This window comes from Furipterus horrens, unplaced genomic scaffold, assembly GCF_987537825.1.
Source record: "Furipterus horrens unplaced genomic scaffold, mFurHor1.1.pri manual_scaffold_9, whole genome shotgun sequence".
In the NCBI taxonomy this organism is placed as follows: Eukaryota; Metazoa; Chordata; class Mammalia; order Chiroptera; family Furipteridae; genus Furipterus; species Furipterus horrens.
The window spans coordinates 86,451,206-86,479,159 of record NW_028327179.1 but is presented as its reverse complement, the minus strand read 5'-3'; the positions used below and the strand labels follow the sequence as shown (position 1 = coordinate 86,479,159).

The 27,954-nt window shown below is 40.8% G+C and overlaps 1 protein-coding gene and 1 pseudogene across 3 annotated transcripts in view; both read left to right on the top strand.

Moving 5' to 3' along the window:
• Positions 1-14,745: 14,745 nt before the first annotated feature.
• LOC150002131 (small ribosomal subunit protein uS14 pseudogene) lies at positions 14,746-17,490 on the top strand (annotated as a pseudogene).
• A 7,288-nt stretch (positions 17,491-24,778) lies between these two features.
• The window catches only part of CEP41 (centrosomal protein 41), a 35,184-nt gene continuing 32,008 nt past the window's right edge, over positions 24,779-27,954 (top strand). For 2 of the 3 annotated variants that reach the window (XM_090287523.1, XM_090287520.1), the window contains exon 1: positions 24,779-24,897. Coding sequence is in view for 2 of the 3 variants with exons in the window: in XM_090287520.1 (XP_090143646.1) it covers positions 24,865-24,897 (33 nt within the window). In the remaining variant the exon portion in view is untranslated. Of the gene's footprint in view, positions 24,898-27,659; positions 27,691-27,954 lie in introns of all 3 variants that reach the window. The other variant, XM_090287521.1, reaches the window with a different exon arrangement.

The window sequence follows — 27,954 nt, the reverse complement described above, 5'->3', positions numbered from 1 at the left end:
ATATAAAAATATAAATTATAAAAATATTTATAATTAGCCAATAAGCATATAAACAATATACCATGTAATTTGTCATCAGAGAATTACAAACTAAAACTGCAATGATTTACCACTACACACTGACTAGAATTATTATAACTTCAAAAAGTGATAATTCTAAGTATTGGATATGTGGAGAAATCAGAATTCACATAGTGTGGGTGGGAATGTAAAATGGCACAACCACTTTAAAAAACAATTTGATAGTTCCTTATAAAGTTAAGACACACTTACCATACAACCCAGCAATTCTACTCCTATTTACCCAAGAAAAAATAAAACCATATGTTCACACAAAGGTTTCTACCTGAATATTCTTAGCAGCTTTATTCATAATAGCTAAAATCTGAAAACAACCCACATGTCAAACAACAGGTGAAAAAAATATACATATTGTAGTATATTCACCCTCAGCAATAAAAAGGAACTAGGTAGTGATACCTACAGCAACATGGATAAATCTCAAAAAATAAAAATAAAAACAATATGATGAACAACAAGAACCATGCTGTATTAAGTGAAATTCTTAAAATGCAAGTCTAATCTATAGTGAGAGAAAGTAGATTAGTGGTAGCCTAAACAAGGGAAGGTGTATTACCTGGACTGAGGCAGGGGGACCTTCTAAGGTTAATGGAATTGCCTGCAGGTGTGCTTACATGGATCTATACATTGTCACAATTCAGTGAACTGTATGCTTAAAATGGGTACATTTTATTGAATGTAAATTAGAACTCAATAAAGTTGAGTAAAAAATATATATAAACTAGGCAGACAATTTTGTAGATACTGTAATAATATCTTCTAGAGAATTCTTCCTCCAGCTGAATCCTGTCCAACACGGTGTAATATTGTGTGAGTGGAATGACCCCTAACTGCCAATTTGCCCCGCACCTAATCACCAGCTCCGATTTGAAAAAACATTGCATTATCAACACCCCGGGCCCATGTCTGCATGATTGCACGTGAGGGTCAAACAGGCATTCAGACAATATCACCCTTGCTTTCTGACTCCTATGTTGAACGATGTCTTTCATAGAAAGGGCTAACATTGCTGTGGCAATCAAACTGGGTTCTGGAATTTGTTGCATTTTATTTTCTTCGCGAGCAACATCCAGATAGTTGTCCCAGACAGTTGTCCTGTCTGGTATGCCTATCCTCCAAAAAGTTAACAAGCTAGTGAAAGATGCAGATGCATCCCAAAGGAGACTTCCCCACAGCCAAATTTGCATTTCGCAGCCACCCTGAATCCCAGGAAGCTGCTCTCAATCCCAAGGCAGCAGGACTCAGCTCCTGCCCTTCCAAACCTGGCCACTTACTGAGGTCCTTACAGCCGAGGTGAGTCTCTTTCCCTGTACTTCCAAGGCAGCTTCCGCCAAGCTGCAGAGGCGAGGAAGGACATTATAGAAGACTTTTTCGGCACCACAAACCCCAAACTTTGCCTTGGCTTGAGGAGCCCGGGGTGGGGGGGGAAGGACATTATAGAAGACTTTTTCGGCACCACAAACCCCAAACTTTGCCTTGGCTTGAGGAGCCCGGGGGGGGTGGGGGGTGGGGAGGACATTATAGAAGACTTTTTCGGCACCACAAACCCCAAACTTTGCCTTGGCTTGAGGAGCCCGGGGGGGGGGGGGGGGGGACTACCCGGTGGCAGCTCTCAGCAGCGAGAACAGGGAAATGTCTGCAAGAGCCTGGAGGTGGGCCTCAATGCCCCCGCCAGCCAGAGCAGGTGGGAGAAGGGTCTAGTGATTGTCTGGCAGTAACACAGGAGGAATCAGCGTGAACCAAGGACTCACCCAAGATAGGGTTTAAGCGATACCTGAGAAACTAAGGTGCAAACCCCTCTGCCTCTGTTGGGGAACCATGCTCAAGCCCTTCAGCGGTCCACTCCCAGGTCTGTTTTTGGTACCAGACTGGCTCCCCAAGTTTCCTGTTCTTATAGCAGCCCCTGAGTCCTTTGCTGGCTTCCTCATCTCCTGCTGCTGTCGGTAATTAGGGTGGCCATACAATCTGTCATCCAAGCTGGGCCACTTTATAGAGAGTGGAAAGTGGGTACTAGTCATTATTACGCTGTTACAACAGGTATAATCTGGGGTTGTCCCTGGAAAACCAAGACTCAGGCTCACTCTGACAATGAGCCCTTCATTCCAAGGAGCTTTCTCTCTCTCTCTCTCTCTCTCTCTTTCTCTCTCTCTCTCTCTCTCTCTCGCTCTCGCTCTCGCTCTCTCTCTATCTCAAAACTAACTAGAGAGTCACAGTCCCCACACCATTCTCTTTGCTGCTCCCATAAAAGTGCAGACAGTTCTTCATTTTAAAGACTCTATATCTAATCAGGAGAGATGAAAGGACAATGATAACTAAAAAAAACCAATGAGGAAAAGTTAAAAGAATATAAAGTTCCTAACTTAAGCTTCCTGGTCTGAATAGTCAAATCCACTGAGATGGCAAACTAATATCTCATGTACTTTAGTTTTAGATTTTGTCCTTTTTCTTTATGTAAATGAACACGTTGCAGACACATCACATGTGTATTGTGGAAAATTAGAAAATGTAAACAAACCAAAACTAAAAACAATATAATACATGCCCTTCACCAAGAGACATCACAGAGTAATGTTAGCAAAAATAGCGAATAACCCCCAAATGCTCTCCTCCATAAAAGCAATGAAAAAAATAGCAAATATCATCAGAATCAACTTTACCAGAACTCTGAAAATTAAACAAAGGCTTACAGCAATCCAAAGAGCACTGATTTTTTTAAAAATCTGAATCTCAGTAAGAACTATGTGTTTTGAGAAACTTTAACTTGCTCTCTCCCCAAATACCTATTTCCAGCTCCGTGGTAGCCTTGAAAACCAGCAGCCCACAATTACAGTGAAAACCAGCAGTCTGGCAACCAGCAGCAGGGACAGAATGGAACTGGAGTTCCTTCAAAACCTTATTCATAAAGAGTTGCCGTTACTTGACCTATCTGGTGGTGCCCTGGGAGACCCCGTTTGCAAGGCTGGCTTTATTTGACTGCCTCAGGACTCATCCCATGCAAAAACCTTTTCCCCAAAACAATTGTCTAACACAGTTAGGGGTAATTGTTTAATCTCACAGCTGTCTGAGTCATTGGACAATAGTTGGGGCAAATAATAGACTTATCACAAAATTTAAAAGAATAACCTGGGAATGAAATGTCCATGGGGGCTTGAAAAAGATCTGCGTATTCCTGGGAATCTAGAAGGCCACCACATATGTGGGGCTGTGCTTATGACCAGGGCTGGGTGCAGAATTGGCAAAGACCTCAAGAGTTCACTTTACCAAACTTGAGCCTCTGCACAAGCAGGATGGGAAAGCTAAGGAAGAATTTTCAACCATGTGGCTCAGTGTTGAAGGTTTACCCCAACATACACACTGAACTCCTCAACAAAGACTGGGAGACTTATTGGTTCCAAGCATGTAAGGAAATCTCTGTCCTATTATTAGCTCACCATTAAGCTAACAGAACAGGGTCTTCAATGGTCATATACAACAAAGAGTACAAAGTTTACAGCATTTTAGAAAAGTCACTAAACAAACAGCAAAAGCAGTGAGAAAACCTGGGAAGGAGAGGATCTGATTTACAGATTATATTCCAGATTGCCAATCTGAATTCTAGATTACCATATTATATTATTTAAAATGTTCAGTTTTCAGGAAAAAATAAAACGATGACACATGAAAGGAAATAAGAAATATGGTCGATACATGGGAGGGTGGGAGGAGCAATCAATAGAAACTCGTCGAGAAAGTCCAGATGTTGAACTGAAAGGACAAAGATTTAAATCCTCTATTATAAATATGCTCAAAGAATGAAAGGCAACTAGTCTACAAAAATGAAAGGTAAGTATGAGAACAATGTCTCGTCAAATAGAAAATATTCATAAAGAGGTAGACATTATATCTTTAAAACTAGAACTAAACAAGAATTCTGTGGTTGAAAAATACTATACTGGATACTTAAAATTCACTTAAGCAGATTTGGGCAGGCAAAAGAACGAATTTTCAAATTTGAAAATGGTTGGGTTGAGCTTATCCAGTCTGAGGAATAGAAACAAAATAAACAAAGAAAAATGAAATGACTCTCAGAGACCTGTGGGACACCATAAGCAATTCAACAATAGCTGGAAACTTCAATAACCCACTTTCAATAATGGATAAAATAACTAAACAGATTAACAAGGAAATAGAAAACTTAACACTACTAGCCAACTATTATCTAACGGGCATCTATAGAACACTCCACCCAAAATCATAATATACATCCTTCTCAAACACACATTGAACATTCTCCAGAATAGACATATGTTAGGCCATGAAATAAGTCAAGAAATTTTTAAAAATTAAAATCATGGGAAGTATGTTCCCTAACCAAAATAGACTGAAATTATAAATCACTAATAGAAGAAAATATGGGCAATTCACAAATACATGGAGATTAAACAAAATACTCTTAAAATCCACTGATTTAAATAATAAAAGTCACAAGGGAAATTCAAAAATACTTTGAGATGAATGAAAATGGAAACACTACATATCAAACTTTATGAGGTGCCACCAAAGCAGCGCTCATATGGAAAGATGGCTATATTTATTTTTTTAATTATATTCTATTAATTATGCTATTACAGTTGTCCTGATTTTTCACCCTTTTCTCCCTTCAACCCAGCACCCTCACTCCCTCTGGCAATCCCCACACCATTGTTCATGTCCATGTGTCATGTGTATAGGTTCTTTGGTTGCTCCATTTCCTATACTGTACTTTACATCCCCATGGCTATTCTGTAACTACCTATTTGTACTTCTTAATCCCCTTACCTCTTCACGGATTCCCCCACCCCTCCTTCCCAACTAATAACCATCAAAACGCTCTCCATATCCATGATTCTGTCTCTGTTCTTCTTGTTTGCTGAGGTTGTTTTTTGTGTGTGCCATTTTATTATTCATAGTTTTGATCTTCTTCCTTTCCTTAAATAAGTCCCTTTAACATTTCATATAATAATGGTTTGGTGATGATGAATGCCTTTAGTTTTTTCTTGTCTGGGAAGCTCTTTATCTGCCCTTCGATTCTAAATGATAGCTTTTCTGGGTAGAGCAATCTTAGCTGTAGATCCCTGATTTCATGACTGAATATTTCTTGCTAATCCCTTTTACCCTGCAAAGCTTTTATTGAGAAATCAGCTGATAGTCTCATGGGAACTCCCCTGTAGGTAACTTCTTTTCTCTTGCTGCTTTTAAGATTCTGTCTTTTTCTTTAATTATGACATGTCCTGGAGTGGGCTTCTTTGCATCCATCTTGTTTGGGACTCTCTGGGCTTCCTGGACTTGCATGTTTATTTCCTTCATCAAATTAGGGAAGTTTTCTTTCATTATTTTTTGAAATAGATTTCCAATGTCTTGCCCTTTCTCTTCTCCTTCTGGCACCCCTGATGCAAATGTTGGATCTCTTGAAGTTGTCCCAAAGCTGCTTATACTATCCTCATTTGGGGGGCTCTTTTTCTTCTTGTTCTAATTGGTTGTTTTTTGCTTCCTTATGTTCCAAGTCATTGATTTGATTCTTGGTTTCGTCCACTCTACTGCTGTTTCCCTGTAAATTGTTCTTTGTTTCAATTAGTGTATCCTTCATTTCTGACTGGATCCTTTTTTGGTGATGTGGTCCTCACTAAGTTTCTTGAGCATCACTATAACCAGTGTTTTGACCTCTGCATCTGATAGATTGCTAATATCCATTTCACTTAGCTCTTTTTTCTGAAGTTTTGATATGTTCTTTCATTTGGGCCATGTTTGTGTCTGTGTTTTGGCAGCCCCCCTATGTTTGTTTCTGTGTATTAGGTAGAGCTGCTTTGACTCTGTGTCTTGGTAATGTGGCCTAATATAGTTGGTGTCCTGTAGGGTTCAGAGGCACAGCCTCCCCTATCACCCAAGTTGGGTGTTCAAGTTGTGCCCTTCCTGTGAGCTGAATACACCCTCCTCTTTGTAGTTGAGCTTTGGTTGCTGTTGGCAGATCAATGGGGAGGATTTACCCAGGCCAGTGAACTCTAATGATTGACTGTGATCACTTACCACCAACCTCCACCCTCCGTGGAGAATCAGCTGTGCAGGGACCAGGTGATGGTGCTTGGACATGGTCTGTAGCTGTCCACTGGGTGAGCAGGTCCTGTGGTTTCCTGGGTGGAGCAGGCCAAAGTCAGCCCCAACCTGTATTCTGCCCGGGAACACCCTGCATGAGCTATAAAGCAATCTGAGATGGCTGCTACTTGTGCTGGGCTTGGAGATTCCCAGGTGAAGGCAAGCTATGAATCTAGGCTGGCTGCTGGTAGTGCCCAGCCTGGGACTCACTGAGGCCAGCTGTTGCTTGTTTGGTAGGATTTAGGAAGTTGTGGAGCATGAGCCAAGACCAGCCATTCATATGGAAAAGCAGATTGGGTGGAGAGTCTCTGGGGATCTCCAAGGTGGGTCAAACAGTGTTAGCCAGGTTGATGGAGTCTCAGATACAGCACCAGCTTGCCAGCCTGCTCCGTGTGTGGAGGGTTTAGAAAAGGAACAATGGCCTTGCTTGCCTTGATGCCAGACACTTCAGTTCCTTCCTGTATGCCGCTGGTGCCTTTCAAGCTGCTACCCTGGTGCTGGAGCTCAGAGGGAGCGAGTCTGAGTAGGTGAGTCCATGTGTGGGTTCTTTAAAAGGAACTGCCTGGGGCTCCAGCAGTTTCTTCCTCTGATTTAATTTTCACTGGTTTTTGCAGCCAAGGTGTTGTGGGGACTTATCTTTCTGGCACTGGGACCCTGGGCTGGGGGGCCTGGTGTGGGGCTGGGACTCCTCACTCCCGAGATATCCCTCCCAAATTTTTACCCACCACACGTGGGTGTGGGACCAGCCTGTTCTGTGTCTGCACCCCTCCTACCAGTCTGGGTGGATGTGGTTTCTCTAATTCCGTAGTTGTCATATTTCCATCCAGCTCGATTTCTGATGGTTCTGAGTGATGGTTGTTCTATATTTTAGTTGTAATTTTAATGTGGTTGTGTGAAGAGACGAGCCATGTCTGCCTACGCCACCATTTTGGCCAGAAGTCCCTCTAAGTAGCTATATTTAAAAAGAAAAACATTTTCATGTCAATAATATAACCTCACACATTAAGAAACTAGTAAGAGCAATCTGAACCCAAAGCAAACTGAAAGACAGAAATAGTAAAGATTAGAGATGAAATAAAGGAAATAGAAAAACAATAAGTAAAATATAGAATTCAAAAATAAAATTAGGGAAACAATTTTATTTATAATAGCATCAAAAATACTTAAGAATGAATTTAGCAAATTCATTAAAGAAGTGCAAGACCTGTATAGTGAAATCTACAAAAACATTGTTGAAATAAACTAAAGACCTAAACAAATAGAGAGACATCCTGTATTAATGGGTTGGGAAATTTATTATTGTTAACACATTGTGTACCAGGGTATTTAAATGCCTTTTAGAAATGACGAGAATTCTCACCACCCGTACGCATTGTGTTAAGATGGCAACACTCACCAAACTGATCTACAGATTCAGTACAATCCTATCAAAACCCCAAAATACTATTTCTTCTTTGCACGTATTGACAAGGTGATCCTAAAATTCGTATGGATGTGCAAGGAATCCAGAAGAACCAAACACTCTTGAAAAAGAAGAACAAAGTTGTAGCACTCACACTACAAAACTATAATATTCAAGACTGTGTGAATCTGCCAAAAGGGCAGACATATAGAGGAATAGAATAGAATTGAAAGTGCAGAAAAATCAATTGTGATTAATTGATTTTTGATAAGGGTGTCAAGGCAATTAAGTGAATAAAAATAGTCCTTTCAACTAATGGTGGAGCAACTGTATACCCACCTGCAAAAGAAGGAACTTGGACCCTTACTTCATACTATATACATAATACATACTCACATACATATTGCATGCTATATATAAAATGGGTCAAAAACCTAACTGTATGAACTAAAACTATAAAACACTCAGAAGAAAAATATAGCAGTAAATTTTCATTAATTAGAATTAGGCATGATTTCTTAGATATGAGGCCAAAGGCACAGGCAACCAAAAAAAAAAAAAAAAAAAAAGATAAGTTGAATTTCATCAAAATTAAAAACATTTGTGCTTCACAGCATACTATTTTAAGAAAGTAAAAACACAAGCCACAGAATGGGAGAAGAAAATTGCAAATCATGTGTATGACAAAGGTCTAGTATCCAGAATATATAAAATAACACTTAACAGCTCAGCAATTAAAAAAAAACAAACACTTAATTTTTGAATTGACAAGGGACTTTAGTACATACTTTTATAAAGATTTGTAAATGACCATAAGCACATGAAAAGAAGCTCAGCATCATCAGCTATCAGGGAAATGAAAATCAGCACCACAATGAGATCCCACTTCACACACAGGAGGGTAGTTCTCATAAAAAATGCACAATAACAGCACTGGCACCGACATGGAGAAATGAGAAACCTCCTACATTGCTGGTGGGAGTGTAAACTGGTACAGCCCCGTTGGAAAACAGTTTGGCAAGTTCCTCAAAAAGTTAAACATAAAGTTACCATGTTACTAATCATTCTACTCCTAGGTATATATCAAAAAGAATTGAAAACCTGTTCACAAGAAAACTTATACACTGATGTTCATAATGGCACTACTGATAACAGCCAAAAGGTTTTTTAAAAACCCAAGTATTCATCCACTGATGAATAGATAAATAAAATGAGCCATATCCATACAATGGAATGCTACTCAGCCATAAAAAGAGATAAAGTAGTGATGCATGCCACAGTAGGGGGGAACTTGGAAAACATTATGTTAAGTGAATGAAGCTAGATAAGGCTGCATATGGTATGATTCCATGTATATGCAATATTCATAATAGGCAAATTCATAGAGACAGAAAGCAGATTATTGCTTGCCAGGGGTAGGGAAAGAGGGATATGGGGAGTGACTACTAATGTATATGGGGCTTCTTTCTGGGGTGATGAAATATTTTGGAATATACAGTGACGGTGGCACAACCTTGTGATTATACTAAATCCTCTGAATTGTATATTCTAAAAAGACTAATTTTATGGTATGTGAATTATATCTCAAAAAAGAGATACACTACTAATAATACATTAATACCTTTTTGGATCTCTCTATGTTTATAAGTAACATGTAATGTTTTAACCAAAATGACGTCTTACTAAACAACCTCTTTGGAACCTTTTTGAGTCACCTTGCCATTTCCATAAGTTTCATTTCATCTAACACTGAATCCATGTTCAAATTTCTCCATTTGTTTAAAAATGTGTTTTTCACTTATTTTGCCCAAATCAGTACCCAATCCAGGATCATACATTACATGTTTTTTTCTGCTGTTGTTGTTGTTGGGGTTTTTCTTGTTTATTTTTCTTTCTTTTTTAAGAAAATTAAAGTGCAGCTGACACACAATATTATATTAGTTTCAGATGTACAACTGAGCGATTGAACATTTATATACCTCACAACGTGACCACCCCCGTAAGACTAGTATGTATCTTGTTTGGATGTCCCTTAAGCCTCATTTTTAATTTAAGTATAGCTGGTATATAATCTTATCTTAGTTACATTAGTTTCAGGTGTATGACATAGTGATTTAACATTTTTACACCTTACAGTGTGATCACTCCACTAATTCTAATAATCATCTATCACCATACAAATTTATCTGTAATATTATTAATATTAATATATTCTCTTTCACCTTTTCATCCCCCCATCCCTCTCTTCACTGGCAATCATCCCTTTGGTCTCTGTGTCTATGAGCCTGTTTTTCTTTTGTTTGCTTGTTTTTCCTATAACATAACGTTATATCTACACTATTGAATACATGTTTTGAGTTAAATATATCTGGCTAGGGCATGTCATAGGTTACACTGTATACACGACATTGGGTCACAATAGAGGACACATGATATCTGGTTGACTCTCTCTAAGTAACACTAAGATTGATCCCAGGACGGGAGACATGGCAGCCTGGCCCCTGTGTAGTTTTCCACCTTGCCTTTGGAAAGCTACCTGTGATGTGTTGCTTTGCCACGATCAAGTATCAGCTCCCCGACAGCCATTCATCACACAGCTTTTTAAACCAATTGAAGCACCTTGTCTGGAGAAATATTTTCCTTGGTTTCCAAATGATTGTTTTCCTCGTCGTATAATTCTTTCTACCTTTATTTGCTGGCATTTTTCTGGCAGAGCTTTTCCTTATCAACGAGGGCCATTTGCTTATCCTGAAATACAGTTCCTACTAGAAAGGGAAGATTAAAAATTGCTTTTATTTAACTACAAATTTTCAGGGCTTTTTAAAAAATTAAAGTAGCGTTCACTGACCCCACCTTCCTTCCCTCTACTTTTCTATGGATCTTCCTTTCAGCCTGAAAATGTAGTCAAGGACTTATCTCCAGCCCAGCATTGATCCATTCCCATTAACTTAGCCCCTAACTTTTTCTAGAACTCAGAAACAGCCCCTTAAGACAAAGCACCCCACAGAGTCCTGGTAGGACTACCAAAATCATTCACTGAGGCTTGAGGGCCTACAGAAATTGTCTAAGCAACCATTCCAACAAGGCTAACTCGGCCAGGTAGAGGCTGGTCTCCTCCTCCGTCCATTCTAATTGAACCCAGGCCTTTGCCAGACTCCTCTCAACTCCAACCCTGCTCTCTGAAAGTACTGTTCCTAATCCCTGACCTTTGGACATGAATGAACACGTCAGCAAGGAATCACGGCATGGGAAGGTGAGAACTGTATCGAGAGCAGAGGCCAGATTTCTGAGAAGGATGGTGAGTTCTGACGGACGACCTGTACAACAGCACCAGCTGTGGGTCCAATGCCCTCTTTCTCTATGAGGAAGATGTAACTCCAAAGCAAGACAGGCTCAAATCTGGAGGAGCTATGGCTGACTCGTCCTCAGCCCCTGCTGAGGGAGGGGGCAAACAAAGGGGCTCAGGACCTCAGGCAGGCTCAATGAGAGCTGGGAGTATGAGCACCTCGGCAGCCCCTGGGGTGCAGGAACTGACTGATGTATAACCCAGAACACCAATGCACTCATATACAGAGAGGACACTCCTTGCCAAATGGACCAGATGTTCATGTTGACTGGTCAGCGCATTCTCTCCTGTTGGAAAATCTACATGGAAAGCCAAATTATAATCAGGAGGTTGTTTGTGAGCATGAAATCAGAACAAAGGGAGGGAATTGGATGAGCTCTGTGGCATCCATAGGGATATAGAGTGGACTGCATATTTGTGTCGATGGTCAAAAAAACAACTTTCTCCCTTGACAGGCCTGGAGACATAATGACAAATGTTTGTTCCTTGGCTCCCCTTTTCAGCACTCCCTGCAGACCACCCCCCCTTCTGCTCACATATTCTTTCTTCAGCTGTTAAGGCCATTGATTTGGTTACAGCTTTCCTCCACATTCCGTCATGCCTTGATTACATTTCCAGGCACTGCTACATCCTGTTTCTTAGGATGACATTTGCAGGCATTTAATCACATCTAGTGTGTGTAGATTTCACTAGTTTAACAATCACAGCATCATATTTATGTATCAATTTGGGGGATACCTCACCATTGTACCCTATGTTCTGATACACTGGATAGTGGCGACTGGCGGGGGGGGGGGGGGGGTTGAAATGACCAATGTGATAAATGGGGAGATTTCTATAATTTTGGTCTCCCATGTGCCGTCACGAGCACTGTCACAGAATTTGATTCGTTTGACAAATATTTACCGTGTGCTTACCATATGCCAGACACCATACTAGGCACTAGGAATGTAAAGAGTGAGATACGGTAGTGAGGTAAGGAAATCACCCATCACAGTACAGCATGGTAAACACAGGGTGCCGTGGACACATTTAGAAAAAACACCTCCAGAAGTCTGGGAGGGGGTAGGGTTTAGTTAGGGAAGGCTCCCAAGGAGAGATGATTTTCATCTTTATCTCAAAGGGTGAGCAGCAGGCAGCCAGGTGAAGAAAGAGTGGGAAGACGACTTTCCTCACAGAAAGAATAGAAGGCACAGAGACACAGAGGCAAGAGACAACATGCCGTCCCGTTCTTACTTCGGATCGGCCAGAGTCCTTACTGTGCTCAGAGACCGAGCTGAAGCGGTAGGCAGAGAACAGAATTCCAAAGGTTTTGTTTGTCTCGCTGAAGAATATAGATTTTGACCGTAAGACTATGGAGAATCGCTGAAGAGTTCTAAAGTCTACTTTGTCTAAAATTAATATAGCCAGTCCAGCTTTTGCTTGATTTTTATTGTGGTAAAGTATACACAACATGAAGTTGACCATTTTAAACATTTCTAAGTATGTACATATCATAGTTTGTTTAGTCGTTCATCAGTTGAGGAACACTTGGGTTATTTCTACCTTTTAGCTACTGTGAATAATGCTGCTATGAATATGGGTATACAGGTATCTGTGTGAGTCCCTGTTTTCAATTCTCATGGATATACTCCTATATCTAGGAGTGGTAGTTCTATGTTTACGTTTTTTTGAGGAAACACTAAACTGTTTTCCATAGCATCAGTACCGTTTACATTCCTACTAGCAATGTACAAGATCCCAATTTCTCCACACCTTTGCCAATACTTTGTTTCTGGTGGTTGTTGTCACTGTTTTTACATAACAGCCATCCTACTGTGTATGAAGTGGCAGCTCATTGTAGTTTTGATTTGCATTTCTCTGATGAGCATCCATGTGTGGCCTTACTGGCCATTTGTACATCTTCTTTGGAAAAATTACTATTCAAGTCCTTTGCAAATTTTTTGAATTAGTTTTTTGGTTGCTGTTGAGTTTAAGGAGTTCTATATATAGTCTTGATATCAATTCCATATCAGATATATGAGTTGCAAATATTTTCTCCCATTTTACAAGTTACCTTTTCATTCTCTTGAGAGTGTCCCTCAAAACACAATTTTTAAAAATTTTTCATGAAGTCAAATTTATTATTATTATTTTTGAGCTTTGGTGTTACATTTAAGAAATAATTGCCGAGCAGGATGTCTCCTTAGAGGTTTGTTTAGATCACATTTTCTTTGCCTTTAAGCCTCTCTGGTTGACATAACACTTATTTTGGGTTGGTTCTTCAGAGAAGTGGCGGCAAGCTCCGAAGAGGCTGCCTTATATTTTTTATGAAGTCAGGCTAATACAACTTTTGTAAGTTTACAAATTTCAGGACAACCTGCTCTGGTTTTTCTTCATTGAGACCTCAGCACCCCAGTCGGATGAAGGCTCTGACTTTGACTTTGAACCCAATTTGCCACTAAAGAGGAAACAGCACAGGAGCTGAACCACCTTTGCAGCAGAACGGCTTGAAGAATTGGAATGTGCTTTGGAGAGAACCCACTACCCTGGTATTTACACCAGGGAGGAATTGGCACAGAGGGCAAAGCTCATTGAGGCCTAAGTACAGGTCTGGTTGAGCAACTGCCCTGCAAGATAGAGGAAGTAAGCTGAGGCCAATCAACTGATGGTTTTCAGCCATTTCATTGTGGGAAGGGGATTTCTCATTGTGGGGGGTTCCTTCCCACTGCCATGCCCACCTTGCCAACATGCCAGCTGTTGGAGACCTGGTACCAGCCCACCACTATTCTACAAGGCATGGAGGAAAGAAGTCAAGGTGTGAAAATGTAGCTCCCGATAGCTTCCCCTGCTGTAAGGAAGACATGATGATATTGTTGCTGTTTGTATGTTAATGACATGACGTCCGGTTATCCTGAATGTACCAGTCACATTTCAGAAACATTGTTCTGGGACATATCTGAATCTCTCTAGATAAACTGTGTTGTAATATAATCTTATTTCAGGATTTAAGAACAAAACAATGAAACCAAACAATCTTTATTTTAAAAATATGCAATTTGCTTTTCTTTTGTTAAAATTTTACCTCTACATTTATACCCCAGTGTACAACTAACTGAAGTTCTATGATGGGTACTAAATGAAATAATAATTGGGGGAAGGTAAACTTTGATAAAGTCACTGTTGGTTGACACATAGAGGTGAATGGGATAAATAAGACAATTATTTTGGATTATGATAGATCGCACTCCAGGCCTTTGAAACTGTATTACTGCATTAATACTTAGGTGCTTTGAAAGTATACTTGCTAAAGAAATTTGAGACCTGTAACTCTTACATCGGTTAATTTTTATGTTCATGATTAAGAGTCACTACCCACATAGGTCTCTTAGCATTGTTAATGTGATTTCTGCATTTCTATTTGGGTGAGTTTGCCATGATAGTATATAAATAAGTTATGTAGTTGCACACATATATGGAGATATTTGCATGTTAATAAATGCAGTTGGAAATGAACATTTGGTCTGACCAGTAGAAAACTCCTGATGGCTTGGTGATCGTGAGCTTTGGTGCTGAACTTTCTGTGCTGGTCTACAACGGAGCTTGATGGCTGACCACCTTCTTCACTGCAGCCGAGCCAGATCCCAGCAGCACCGTTCACAGACCTCAGCCACTTTCCCCGAGCCCTGTACACCAAAGCACTCCTTCTCTGAACCAGACAGCAGCTCTGCCCACTCTCTCCCCAGCACCAGGCATGGATTTTCCAGCTGCACAGACAGCTTTGTGCCTCCACCTGGGCCTTCCAACCCCACGAACCCCGCCATCGGCAATGGCCTTTCACCTCAGGTCAGTCCCGTGTTTCCAGACAGACGATTTGCTGTATAATGGAACCGAACAGCCAATTCCCTGAGGCAGCAGTATAATGAATTGCCAAATTTAAACCATAATGTATTCTTTATACAAGCCACATGATTTCAGTTTTCTAGTTTCCTTTCTCTCTGAACTTCCTATGGGCTATGTCAAAAGTTGTACCTTAGACTTAAAATTCAAGTGATTTATAATGTAATCATGGAGATTTTATGTTGATACACAATTGTCAAGGTGTTTGTCATCTCTACACTTAGTTCTGGTCTTTAGGTAAGAAACACACGTGCATTTCTTTTTTTTTTTTAAATGGTATTTGTTCAGCTGAGAGGGTTGTGAGCAAAAGCAACTAATAAAACACCAAATTTTATGAAACAATCGAGAGGAAGCAAACAAATTGTGGGGGGAGACTCAGCTGGTGACTCGAGAACTCTGAGATAAGTGAGCCATAAATGCAAGAATTAGAATTACTGTTCTTTGGGAATATAGAGATATTTGAATGTTGTAATGGATTTTCCGATTTCCATTGGAACAAATTGCCTAGATAGTTGCAAAAAAAAAGGAAAAAAGAAATAGCCAATTCCAATATCATGAAGATTTTCCCCTATGTTTCTTCTAAAAGTGTCATAGTTTCATCTCTTACATTTGGGTTTTTGATCCACTTTGAGTTCATTTTTGTGCATAGTGTAAGACTTAACCTCGTTATTTCGTATGCGTACACCCAGTTTTCCCAACACCACTCGCTAAACAGACTTTTCTCTCCCTCATCCAGCTTTCTTTTATTTAGTGTTTGCAGTTTTTTACATTCATTTATTTAAATCAATCAGGACTTTTATGTTTAAAGTATATTTCTTATAGATGACAAACAGTTGTTTTTTCTTTATCCAATCTGTCAATGTTTGCGTTTGAATTGAAGTGTTTATATCAGCAGGCAACATTTTTCTGTAAAAGAACAGATAGTAAATATTTCAGGCTTTGCAAGTCAGCCAGTCTCTGTTGCACCGCTCAATCACACCACTGACGTGAGAAAGAAGCCATAGACAAGACATAAAACAATTATTTTAGCCCTGGCCAGTGTGACTCAGTTGACTGGAGCGTCATCCCATAACCAAAAGGTGGCAGGTTCAATCCCCGGTCCGGGTGTGTCCAGGGATTGGTGCTTCACTCTTGTCTAGATGTTTCTCTCTCTCCCTTCCTCTCTCTCTAAAATAGCAATGAAAAAAATATCCTCAGGTGAGGATAAAAAAAACTATTTCATTATTTTTCACAATTCTTTCAACTGATTGAGACTCAGCTGGATGCTCCTTCACGTTTTTTGTTTTTTCTTCTTATTTTTCTTTTTCTAAAAATGTGATAGACTTGATATATAACATTATATTCTTTTCATAGGTATACATAATAATTTGATTCCAATAAAACTTACTTTACAAAAACAGACTGGAGGCTAGATTTGAGCTGAGAGCCATAATATATGCCCCTGGTTTAGACCTTTTATATTTAACTATTGATGTGGTTTGATTTAATCTGAATATCTTGCTATTCATTTTCTATTTGTCCTATTTAGTCTTTATTCTTCTTTCCCTCTGCCTTCTTTGGAATAACTGAGTATTTTTATTAATCCATTTTATTTCCACTATTGACTTAATAGTTATGACTCTTTTTTAAAGTGGTTGCTCTAGGGTTTATAATATACATACTAAATTTACTATAGTCTACCTTGAAATAATCTCCCACTTCATATATGGTTTAAGAACCTTACAACAATACACCTCAATTTTCTCTCCTAACCTGTGTGCTATTATTGTCATGCATTTAAATTCTGTTATAAATTTCATAATACATTATTACTATTTGTATTGAGACAGTAAATTTTCTTTTAAAGAGAATAAAATAAAAAGAAAATGTCTTTTATATTTGCTCTTGCTCTATCATTTACATTTGTATATGTCAAAACTTCCACTAGTATCATCCTTTTTCTGCCAAAGAACTTCCTTTAACATTTTGTGTAATATGAGTTTATTGGCAATGATTCCTTCCATTTTTGTTTGTCTGAAAAAGCCTGTATGATAATCATTTTAAAAAGATATTTATGCTCTGGGGGTGGGGTGGGAAGGTGGAGGGATCCAGCAAAAAAAAGAGAGAGAAAACTCATAGACATGGACAACCGTGTGGTGATTGCAGTGGGGAGGGCAGTGGGTGGAGGTGGAAGGGGTATAAGCGGGGTAAGTGGTAATGGAAAAAATACAATTAAAAAATAATGTAGCCCTAGCCAGCATGGCTCAGTAGTTTGGACATTGTCCTGCAAAGCAAAAAGTTGACAGTTAGATTCCCGATTCCCAGTCAGGGCACATGCTTGGCTGTAGGTTGGGTCCCCATCCAGGCACGTGAAAGAGGCAACCAATCAATGTTTCTCTCTCTCTCTCTCTCTCTCACATTGGTATTTCTCTCCCTATTTTTCTCCCTCTCTCCCCTCTCTCTAAAAACAAATAAATACCTTTTGTCTCGTTGCCCAAGAGAGAGAAAGGCGAGTCACCTGCAGTTGTACTGGAGCCATCTGAGAAAATTTGACCAGGGTTCACATTCTGGCCATGTCTGCTTAAACCTGCACAGCCTGTTCTGGAAGCATGGCCTTAATATGTGCCGCCAGGGTTTCCATCAGTACTCAGAGGATATAGGCTTCACGGACTTGGACCAAGTGAACTTCCTGTGACTGGGTCATTTGAGACATCTACCTTACTGCAGAATGGCTAGCTCTGTGTGTATAAAATAAAATTTAAAAATTAAAAATAAATAAATATTTTAAAAATATTCTAGAAAAAATTTAACATAAACTGTATTTTAAAAAAGCAAAAGAAAAAGGTATTTACACTGATTATAGAATTCTAGGGTGACCTTTTCTCTCCTTTCCACACTTAAAAAGTGTCCCTCCACTGTCTTCTGTTTTGTATAGTTAGTGACAAAAAGTTTGCTGTAATTTTAGCTTTCTTCTTGCGTATATAATATTTCTTTCTTTCTTTTTTGGGGGGGCTGCTTTCATGATTTTTCTCAAAAAAAGAGAAATCTTCAGTTTTCAGCAGATTTTATTTTTATTTTGTTTAGGTTTGTTTATATTTATGCTGTTTGAGGTTCTCTGAACTTCTTGGGTCTGTAGTTTGCTGTTGTTCATTAACTTTGGAAAATTCTTGGTCTTTCTATCTTTAAATATTTCTTCTGCCCCATTCTCTATCTTCTCCTTAGTATTTTCCCATGGTTTAAAATTCTAGCTTCTGTTCCCTTCTCCCCCACCCATTTCTCTTTGGGTTTCATTTTGGATAATGTCTAATGTACTTTCTCCAGTTTCACAGATACTTTCATTAGCAGGAGCTAGTCTGCTGGTATTCCTATTACAAGGATTCTTCTTCTTTAATATTATACTTCTAAAATCACCTTTCCTTTTGCCCTGGCTGGTGTGGCTCAGTGGATTGAATGCTAGCCTGCAAACCAAAAGGTCGCTGGTTCAATTCCCAGTCAGCGCACATGCCTGGGTTGTGGGTCAGGTCCCTAGCTAGGGGCATCCAAGAGGCACCCGATCAATGTATCTCTTGCATATTGATGTTTCTCTTCCTCTCTTTCTCTCTTCTTTTCCTTCTCTCTAAAAATAAATAAAATCATAAAAAAAGTGTTAAAAAATAAATTAAAAATAAAATCACCTTTCCTTTTGTTAGTTTCCCATCTATCTTCCAAAATACCCCATGTGTTCATACATATCTTTCCACTAGATCTTTTATTATATTAGTCATAGTTATTTAGAAGTTCCTATCAGACAGGTCCTTATTGCTGAGGTATGGTCCTATTAATTGCTTTGTCTCTTGATGATAAGCCACCCCCTCTCATTTTTCTTTTCTTTCTTTATTGTCATAATTTTTTAGCGAATGCTAGACATTCTGAGTAGAAGCTAATGGAATGGAAGTAAACAGTATATACACCTGGGAACAGTCACATCTCTCCTGCTAGGTTATTATTGTGGGGGTGAGGGGGTGGTTTAATCTAGTCGGTAGTTGAGCTGATTTTAGGTGTTACTATCATTACCCTCTGTATACCAGTGAGTGCCGCTACCTTGTGGTTAGTATGAGGAATGGGTTCCTGGGGGGCTTTTCTCAGTATTCCTGCTCTGCCATTGGCTTTCAGAAGTACCTGCACACTCGCACCAGCTGGGGTTTCTCTCCACAGTCTTGCCTTGCTGCTTATTGCTAGGCTATGGCAAAGGCATATGGTAGCCCGTTCTCCTGGCCCAGCGTCCATCTTGGGCAAGGCCTGTGTATCTGAGCCTGAGGAGTGGGACCTTCTCAGTGTTTCCAGCCTCCTCCCCTCACTCCTTCATGATAACCAAACTTTGCCTGTATCTTCCGTGGGCCTCAGGCAGAAGAGAGGTACCTGATTCTCCTCCAGTGGTAGTCCACCTCTGCTTTATGTTGGTGCAGTTTCATGGACCCAAGATTCATGGACCCAAGAGGTTTTCATGACCTCTCCACCCTGTGTCCCCTTCACCAGAGCAAATAGCTTTTGCTTTCTGTGCTTCCCCCTGAAGCAATAGATGTTTTCTGGGATCCTGGGGAGTAAGAATGATGGTTTCCTGCTCTCCTCCAGATGCAGATAGGTTTTGCTTCTACCTCTCCCCTGGTGACTCTCAGAGCAGGAAGGTCTGCTGACCTTCCCTTCATGGCTTAAGGCTTTTTTGTTTTAATAAGAGAAGAGCCAGATGATATGGGTGGTGATTTGTATCTCTCACCTCCTGCAAACCTACACCATTAAGGGCAGGGGGTGTGGGGCTCCCTGGTCTCCTGTCCTACCTCTAATTTTTTTTTTTTTGAGCACCCAGTGGATACCCATGGAGAAGAACTTGCAAGTGAACATACTCTACCCTTATGCCTGGGACTCTGTGTTGGTTAGAGCTCTCCAGAGAAACAGAATCAATATAAATGACTATAGATACAAACATTTTCTATCTATCTATCTATCTATCTATCTATCTATCTATCTATCTATCATCTATTTAAATTTAAAGAATTGGCTCATGCAATTATGGAGTCTGCCAGGTGCAAAATCTGCAGGGTAGACCAGTAGGCTAGAGACCCAGGGATGTTGCAGCTCAAGTCTAAAAGCAGTCCGCTGGCAGAAGTCTGTCCTCTTTGGGGTCCTCAGTCTGTTTCTCTAAAGTCTTCAACTGACTGCATAAATCCCACCCACATGATGGAGGATAATCTGCTTTATTCAAAGTCTACTGATTTAAGTGTTATTTTCATTTAAAAAATGATGTTTCACAGAAACATCTAGAATACTGTTGAACCAATATCTGGACACCATGCCTGGCCAAGCTGACTCAGAAAATTAACCATCACAGGCTTCCAATTATTCTAAATTGATCCAGCCTTCAGAAATTAGTGAAATTTTATCTGATTTTTTTCTTACCCACTTCTATGGTAGCTACCTTTTCTTCCGTGCTCTGCCAAATACGAAACAGTTTGTGTGTCTCTACTCCCCTTAGTAGGGCTTGACCCTTTTTGTGACTTGGTTATGTGATTGTCTTGTGATCTCAGCTCTCTGAAGGATTCAAGAAAACTTGTAATTTTGCAGAGGACGGGAGTAATATCCCTTATAGCTCTGCACGTACTAAGCAGAAGCAGAGCTCTCGTTGCATTTACCATTGGTGTGATCTTGATTATTTAAAAATCACAAAAGACAGGAATTATACTTACAGAACTAACATGGGGTTGCAAGTTAGAGGCTCACAGAGTTCACACGAAAACCTACATGTCTAGATTATTTTGAGAAAAGTGAACATTGTCACACTTGCATCACAAGTAATGGCCTTTTCATGGGGCAAGGGCTCTTCAGCTGTCCAGTGTGCCCAGAGTGACACAGTTAACTCCCAACACTGACTCCTCCTCCACCCCCTTGCGCCAGACCATTCTGAGATCCAGATTGGCTACTCAGCATCCTCTTGAAACTGGATCTGTGGCTGAGCATTGTTCTACGCCAGAAGCAGAGTGTGGCATGTGACAACCGAATGCCCTGGGCTCGACCACAGGTGGTAAAGAAGATCTCTGATCTCCCTGGGAGGAACATCATAAGCCTTTTCTACCACAGTTAGGAGTTCCATGTGGCTCTCAAAAGTGGCTGCAGAACTGCATATGTGGGTATTACAACCCCATCAGCTAAGCAGCAGAAAGCAGTGTGCCCTGTGATAGCCCCAAAGAAATCCTGGCAGGTCAGTATTATTCCCCTGGGAGGGGCTGCAGGGATCGTTGGGGCCTTTGGGCCCAGGCCTGAGCCAGAGGTGGACACGGGTCAGCCCTCTACTCACTGGCTAGTGGGCTCCTCTCTCAGCCACATTCCAGCAGCAGGTAGAAAGCCACCAAATTGTTACCAGAACTACAGGGCCTTGATCGCAGGATGGGGTCTGTGGATCCGCGGGTTTACTGCCTAAGCTGCTTTTCCATTTCTAGGGCATAGAGGAAGGACTCCAGGACTGAACTGAATTGGCTAGAATTGTTTCCGTAAGCATCCGAAAGTGTATGTCATTTAAGGAATGAAGGTGAATGAAGCCAAGGAAGGGAGCCAAGGCCCATATTCAAAAAGCAACATCTTGAGGGAGGTCTGCAGGGAGGGTGCTGGGCTCTGATCCGGAAACCAGGCCAAAAGCTCAGGATGAGGGGATGGAGAGCTAACTGGATGATGTGAGCTGGACAGGAAGATGGATTCAGGATAAAGAAGGGTCCAAAGGGTTTTAGGCTTTGAAGCAGGCCAGACTGCTTAACACCTTAATGCCCACTGATGAAGCTCAGTGGCACCTACAACAGTGACAATCCTTAAACCAGCCACACTTACGTATCTGGGATTCCCACCCACTCTGTGGAAACTAAAAAGCTTTGGAACACACACAGGGTTAAAAAGAAGACATCAAGCAAATGGAAGTTCACAAGAGCACTTCTAACTTCACGAACAATAAGATTAATCAGTGGAAGTAGGAACTTGTAAAGAAAAGAATCAGAACTTCTTCTCTTACAAACAAAGCTTGAACCTCTTAGCAATTACAACTCTGATTGCAAGGATCTTACTCAAGTGCTTGAAGAGTCTTTTACTGCCAAGAAGGAGCGAACTGCACTTCAAATAGCGAAATTACACAGAATTCAGCTCAGGTCTCAATCAGACCAGACAAACGCCACACACAATTTTCAGGCTTTAGTCAGATCAGGTTTTTTGTTTTTTAGGGGCAAATGTTTTCATTAAGGTATACATTTAATTCATAGTCACTGAGGAAAATCTGCAAACTATACAAAGTGTAACGAATAAAACAAATATCCATATTGCATAATCCAGAGATGGTTTACATTTTAAATATTTTTAAGACATTTGTTGTGTGGATACCTGTTTTCTTCCCTTGCAAATCAGGATTATATTAAATTAAAAATTGTTTCCAGCTCTTCCCATTTACTATATCAGGAATAGTTCTCCATTGTCTTAATTATTCCTTAAAACATACTTTTTAATACTATTTTGTAATATTATATTTTATGGATATGCCATAATTTATTTTAATCATTTTTTAACTGATGATAGATTGTTTTTTTTTTAATTTTTTAAATCATTTTCAATACAATGTCAGTAAATATCTGTGGTTGTAATCTTGGTGCATCTCTCTGATTATTTCCTTAGGAGAAATTCTCAGAATATTAAGATTTGAGAGCTGCTCCATATTCAAATTACTTTTCAGAATGGTCACACTTCTTTTTATTCACATTAACAATGTATGAGCATGACACTGAGCATTATCATTAAAAAAGAGAAAACAAAAAACCTTTGTCCATTTGTTAATTGAAAAATGGGATCCAGCTGTTTGGTTTTGTATTTCTTTCATTATTAGTTGGACATTTCTTCCTATGTGTATGGAATGTTTTTCTCCTATGAATTATCTTTTTGTGCCATTTATTGTTTTTCATATTTGGGGTATGCAACTTACTTTAATTTTGATGCAGTTTTGCTATAGCAGAATCCGAAGGGAATCCTAAAAAGAACCTCATGATGCTAAAAAGCCTTTTGATTTATAGCTGTAAGCTTTCCAAGAATTCTATTGAGGCAAAACAAAATGTAAGGGAAATGAGAGGTTTCTCTAGAGCACAGTCTCTCGAGGTGTGGCCCTTAGACTCTGTGCATCAGAACGAAGGAATGGAAGAGGGGGACCATGTATTTACAGATTCCAAAACCCCACACCAGACACAGAGTGAGCATCTCTGACAGCCGGACCCAAGAACCCACATTTCTGTAACCTCCAAGTATGTTTTATTGTTCTTGAACTCGATTAATGAATTATCACTCATCTACTCAGTCCCCTAAGTTAGAAAAATTATTGCCATCCCATTCCATGCATCCGTTACCTCTTCTCACAAACACAATAACTTAATATTACCAACAAATGTCTTTGAATCTCTTTTCTTCTCCTCACCACCTTTTAGTTTAGTCCCTTATTTTCCTCTCTCCTTTCCCTTTCTCCTGTTTATTCTACCCATAATCTCTTCATCACCCCAACCTCACAGTGCCCCGAATAAGGATCAGTATACTTTCTAAGCAGTAACATGTCTAGAAGTTTCTGCTTGCTACGCAAAAGGTTCTAGATAAAATCCTCCCCACCCACTCCCTTCCCAATTCTTTTGTAGCCCCTAAACTATTCCTTATTCTAGTGGAGGAGTGAGGAACTGAGGATTTTAGAGAGGACTGGAGAACACTAGGGAAGTTCGGACAAAACTCAGTGAGTAGGCTTCAAAGTGCAAGGGAAGGCTGTGGCCAGTATAGGATCTTGGAGGTCAATCAGCTCTGAGTGACAAGCCTAAGGGTGGGATGCTGAAGTGTTTGAGAAGGCAGGGGACGTGAGGCCATGTTGCTGAATGGGTCCTCTGCACAGACTCTGAAGTAGCTCACATGTATGCTGTTATTCACAAGCAAGAGCCAGGAACAGGAGGGAACTGCTCCGAGTAACCTTTCTCAGTCCCTGGAAAAACAACTAAGAGCAAAGAACAAAGGGTTACTGTGTTGTTCCTCCCATGTAAAAGGAAACAATAATTTTGATGGATTTGGTGGGACATTTTGGAGCCAAGTCAAACTGTGTGTGTGATTGTTTTGTAAAGGTGCTAGGACTTAATTTTCAGATCTGGAATAAGAACAGGTGGTGGCTGATGGCAGGAGTCACAATGGTTTCCATGACAACGGGATTGGGTTTTAGTCATCCTCCCATCCTCCACAAAACCTTCTGCAGCTTTTCTCATAAGGTGCTTATTAAATATTTGTTAAATGAATGATGAATCACGGAATGGTGTATGCACTTTGCAATTAAGGCTGCCGTTCTCTAGCTAGCTAAAAGCTTTTAAAGCTACACTAATTACTGTATTTACGCATGATATTTAGCATAATTTGCATATTAACTTAACCTGAAAATAAAAAATTACAGATTCCCATCCCTGCTTAACCATCCCGTCCCACGTCAGTTCCCTATGGTGGAAGTAGTCCAGATATTTAAAATAGTCTTAAGGGGGTGGTGGGGTGATGGTGGTGGTAGTGTGTGTGTGTGTGTGTGTGTGTGTGTGTGCGCGCGCGCGCGCGCGCCCTGTACAGTATTTGTTCTTCTACATTTGCTAAAACACTTGTTTGCCGACCCCCACCACCATCCCCCTCCTCATCATCCCCCTCCCCGCTTTCTAGCCCCTGCCCCCCTCCGGGATCTGCGCAGCTCTCCACGCGCAGGCGCCAGCCTGCCCCTCCCCCGCGCCCCTCTTCCCGCGCTAAGGTTAGAGCCAGTGGGGCCCCGCAAAGAGCACAAAAGGCCTCGGCCACCAGCGTCCGCGTTGCCCTTGGCAACCATTGAACCGCGTCTCGCTCTACCGTGACCCTGAGAAGAGGGAGTAAACGGGGCCTCCATTGGCTGGCCGGGGAAGGCAGGCCAATCGGAGAAGAGGTTGTAGGGAGGCGGCTGAGCGAAGTTGTGGGGGTAGGAAGCTAGGGTTAGAGGCAACCGGTGATGCTAGAATTCTGAGCGTGGCCGGTTGGAGCAAATATGTCTGTCCGGAGGCACATTGGGAATCCTGAGGTGAGGGTCAGGTCCGGATCGGAGAGGCGGAGGGGGCGGGCACACCGGAAAAGGCTCCACGTGTGCCGGGAAGAGCAGCCGGCGACTTCCGCCTCCCGGAAGGCGGGAAGCGGCGACATGAGGAGGGGTCTGGAGGGAGGAGGCAGGCGGGGCAGGCCTTGGGGATGCGGAGCCTTGCCCGCCGTCCGTTGCTCAGGGGCCACCACCCCGCACGTGCTTACTGTACGCCCGTATGTTTCGCCCGGAGGAGCGAAGTGCATAAAGACATAGCCCCTTCCCTCAGAGGGCTTACAGTCTAGGAGTGGCAGGTACCAAATAACACACACTAGAAGGCCCTGAACACTAAAGGAACAAAATAAAGAAGCGCGAGCATTTCTTGGGGATGCAGAAAGAACAGGAATAAACAGACCAAGCCGTTGGGAAAGGACGCAGAGTATGAAATTAGTTTTACTGCCTCCCCACCGCGCTGTTTACTTAGTTGTCTGTTTAGCCCCTAGCGCCCTGCTGCATTTGTGTTCATTTAATGGCCACTAGTGCTTATTGCCCCCTACCCCGCCCCACCTCGCAGTAGGTGCTAGAAACACAAAGAGTAAGTCAAGGCCTCTGTCCTTGAATAAGTTCAGTCTAGTGAATTACACTCGTAAACAATTTGAGAGCAAGGGGGTTGGGGAACAAGATGTTGAGAGGGCACAGCTTAGGGAGAGCAGGGTCCTGGCCATGGCCTTGAAACGGCAAGGTTAGGAGCCACACGAAGAAGCACTCCAGACGGGACAACAGGAGTCAAGTTCAGGAGGTGTGAGACGTGCGAGAGGCAGTTCCCAGAGCAGCAGGCGGTGGCAGAGGTCAAGGCTGGCAGGGTCTTCTGGACCTTGCTAAAATTGCTGGCCTTTCTACTGGACGGGAATTGCAAACTGGTTCCGTTGATGGATGCCCGTTAGCTGTGTTGGGAGCGTTGGGAGGCTGAGCCAGGCTCTGCAGGAGAGGGCCATGATGGATTATAATCTCGACCCCGGAGGTGTGGAGGCAGGTGTGGAGAGTGGCCAAGGCCACCTACTTATCTTGTCTGCTCTTCGGAACTCAAGAAACTTTTGAGGCATTTTAAGTAAAGAGGAACGTGGTCAGATTTGCGTTCTAGGCACATGGTTGAGACACATTGTGGAGAATGGATTTGAGGAGCCCGAGACTGGGGATAGGGAAATTGGTTGGGTGGTTTATTACGTTATAGACCTAAAGTAAGGCCACGGAACAAGGGACAGAACTGAGAAATATTGAGGGGGTAAAATCATCAAGACTTCATGATGAGCTGGGAGAAGTGAGAGAGTGATGGATGGTGTAGGTTCCCAGCTTGAGCTACCAGTCATTGGTGCTGGTGCCCTGCTAATGAAATCAAGAATGTGGGTGAAAGAATTGTAGGGAGGAGCAGGGATGTGTGGTTATATACATTTATGTCCTAAATAAAGATGTTCGGCTTACTCTCTTGTTTTAGTGGAGCACAGTTTCCTGTAGTCTTGTGAAAGAGTGCATAAAAATAAAAATTTTATATATGTCTAAAATGGTAGGCATGTCTAAAAATATTATTACCCTATCTTCATATTTATTTGCCTGAGAGTTTGGTTGAGTATAGAATTCTTGGCTGGAAATCATCAGCATTTTGGAAACATTGCATTGTAGTCTTCTGGCATCCAGTGTTGCTGTGGAGAAGTTCAATGCCATTCTCTTCCTTCGTATGTGACTTAATTTTCCCTTTCTGGAAGCTTGTAGAATCTCCTCCTTGTCCCAAGTGTTACCATCTTCCACAAATTGCTCTGAGTCTATTTTCACCAATATCGGTGGGCACTGGAAACTCAAGTCTTTCTGTTCTATAATTTCTTGAATTATTTTGTAGTTTTCTCCCTCCCATTTTCTCCATCCTCTTTTTCTTGAATTCATTATCCTGATGTTGCTTCTCTATGACTGACTCTCTAATTTTGAAAAATTTTATCCTGTTTTCACATCTTTGTCGTTTTGCTCTTTTAGGGAGATTTGTTTAACTTTATCTTCCATTCCTTTAATTGAGTTTTTAATTTCTGCCATCATGTTTTTAACTCTTAAGAGCACTGTTTTGGACTTCGATATTCTTTTTAAAAACTTTTATTTTGAAATAAATATAGATTCTCAGGAATTTGCAGAAATAATGCAAAGCAGTCCCATATGCCCTTCACCCAGTTTCTCCCAATCATACTATTTTACATAAATATAGGACAACATCAAACCAGAAAATTGGCATTTATACATTGTGTGTGTAGTTCTAGGCCTTTTTACCATATGCAGAGATTCAATATAATCAAGATTTGCACAGATGTAGATTTTGCAATCAAGATAGAGAACTATTCTATCACCACAATACCTTTTATACTCCCCCTTTCTAGTCATATTCACTTTCTTCCCCCTCATTATCCTAACCCCTGGCAACCACTAATGTGTTCTCCATTTCTCCAGTTTTGTCATTTTGAGAATATTCCATAAATGGAACCAAGCAGTACGTGACCTTTTAAGATAGGCTTTTCTCCCTAGAATAATGCATCCCAGTTGTTGCCTGTGGCAATAGTTAATTCCTTTTTACTGCTGATCAGTATTCTGTGGTGTGGATGTATAACAGTTTATTTAACCATTCAACTATTGTGGGATATTTGGTTGCTTTCAGTTTGAGACTATTACAAATAAAGTCTGAACTTTGGGGTACAGTTATTTGTGTGATGTTAATTTTCATTTCTCTGGAATAGGTGCCTAGGAGTACAGTTGCTGGGTTGAATGGTAAGTTTACATTTAGAGTTTTAGAAATTGTCTGAGTATATAAAACAGTGGTATATACTGCATACCATATAGTCTAGATATATAGTCAGCTGTATCATCTCGGTTCGTGTAAGTACACTGTACAACGTTTGCACAATGAGAAAATCACCTAACTATGCATTTCTCAGAACAGGCCTATACAAGTTTTTATGTGGATGTGTGTTTTGCTTTCTTTAATAGTGTTTTTAAATATTTTTTCTCTCTGCATAGTCTCAGTTTCCTCCA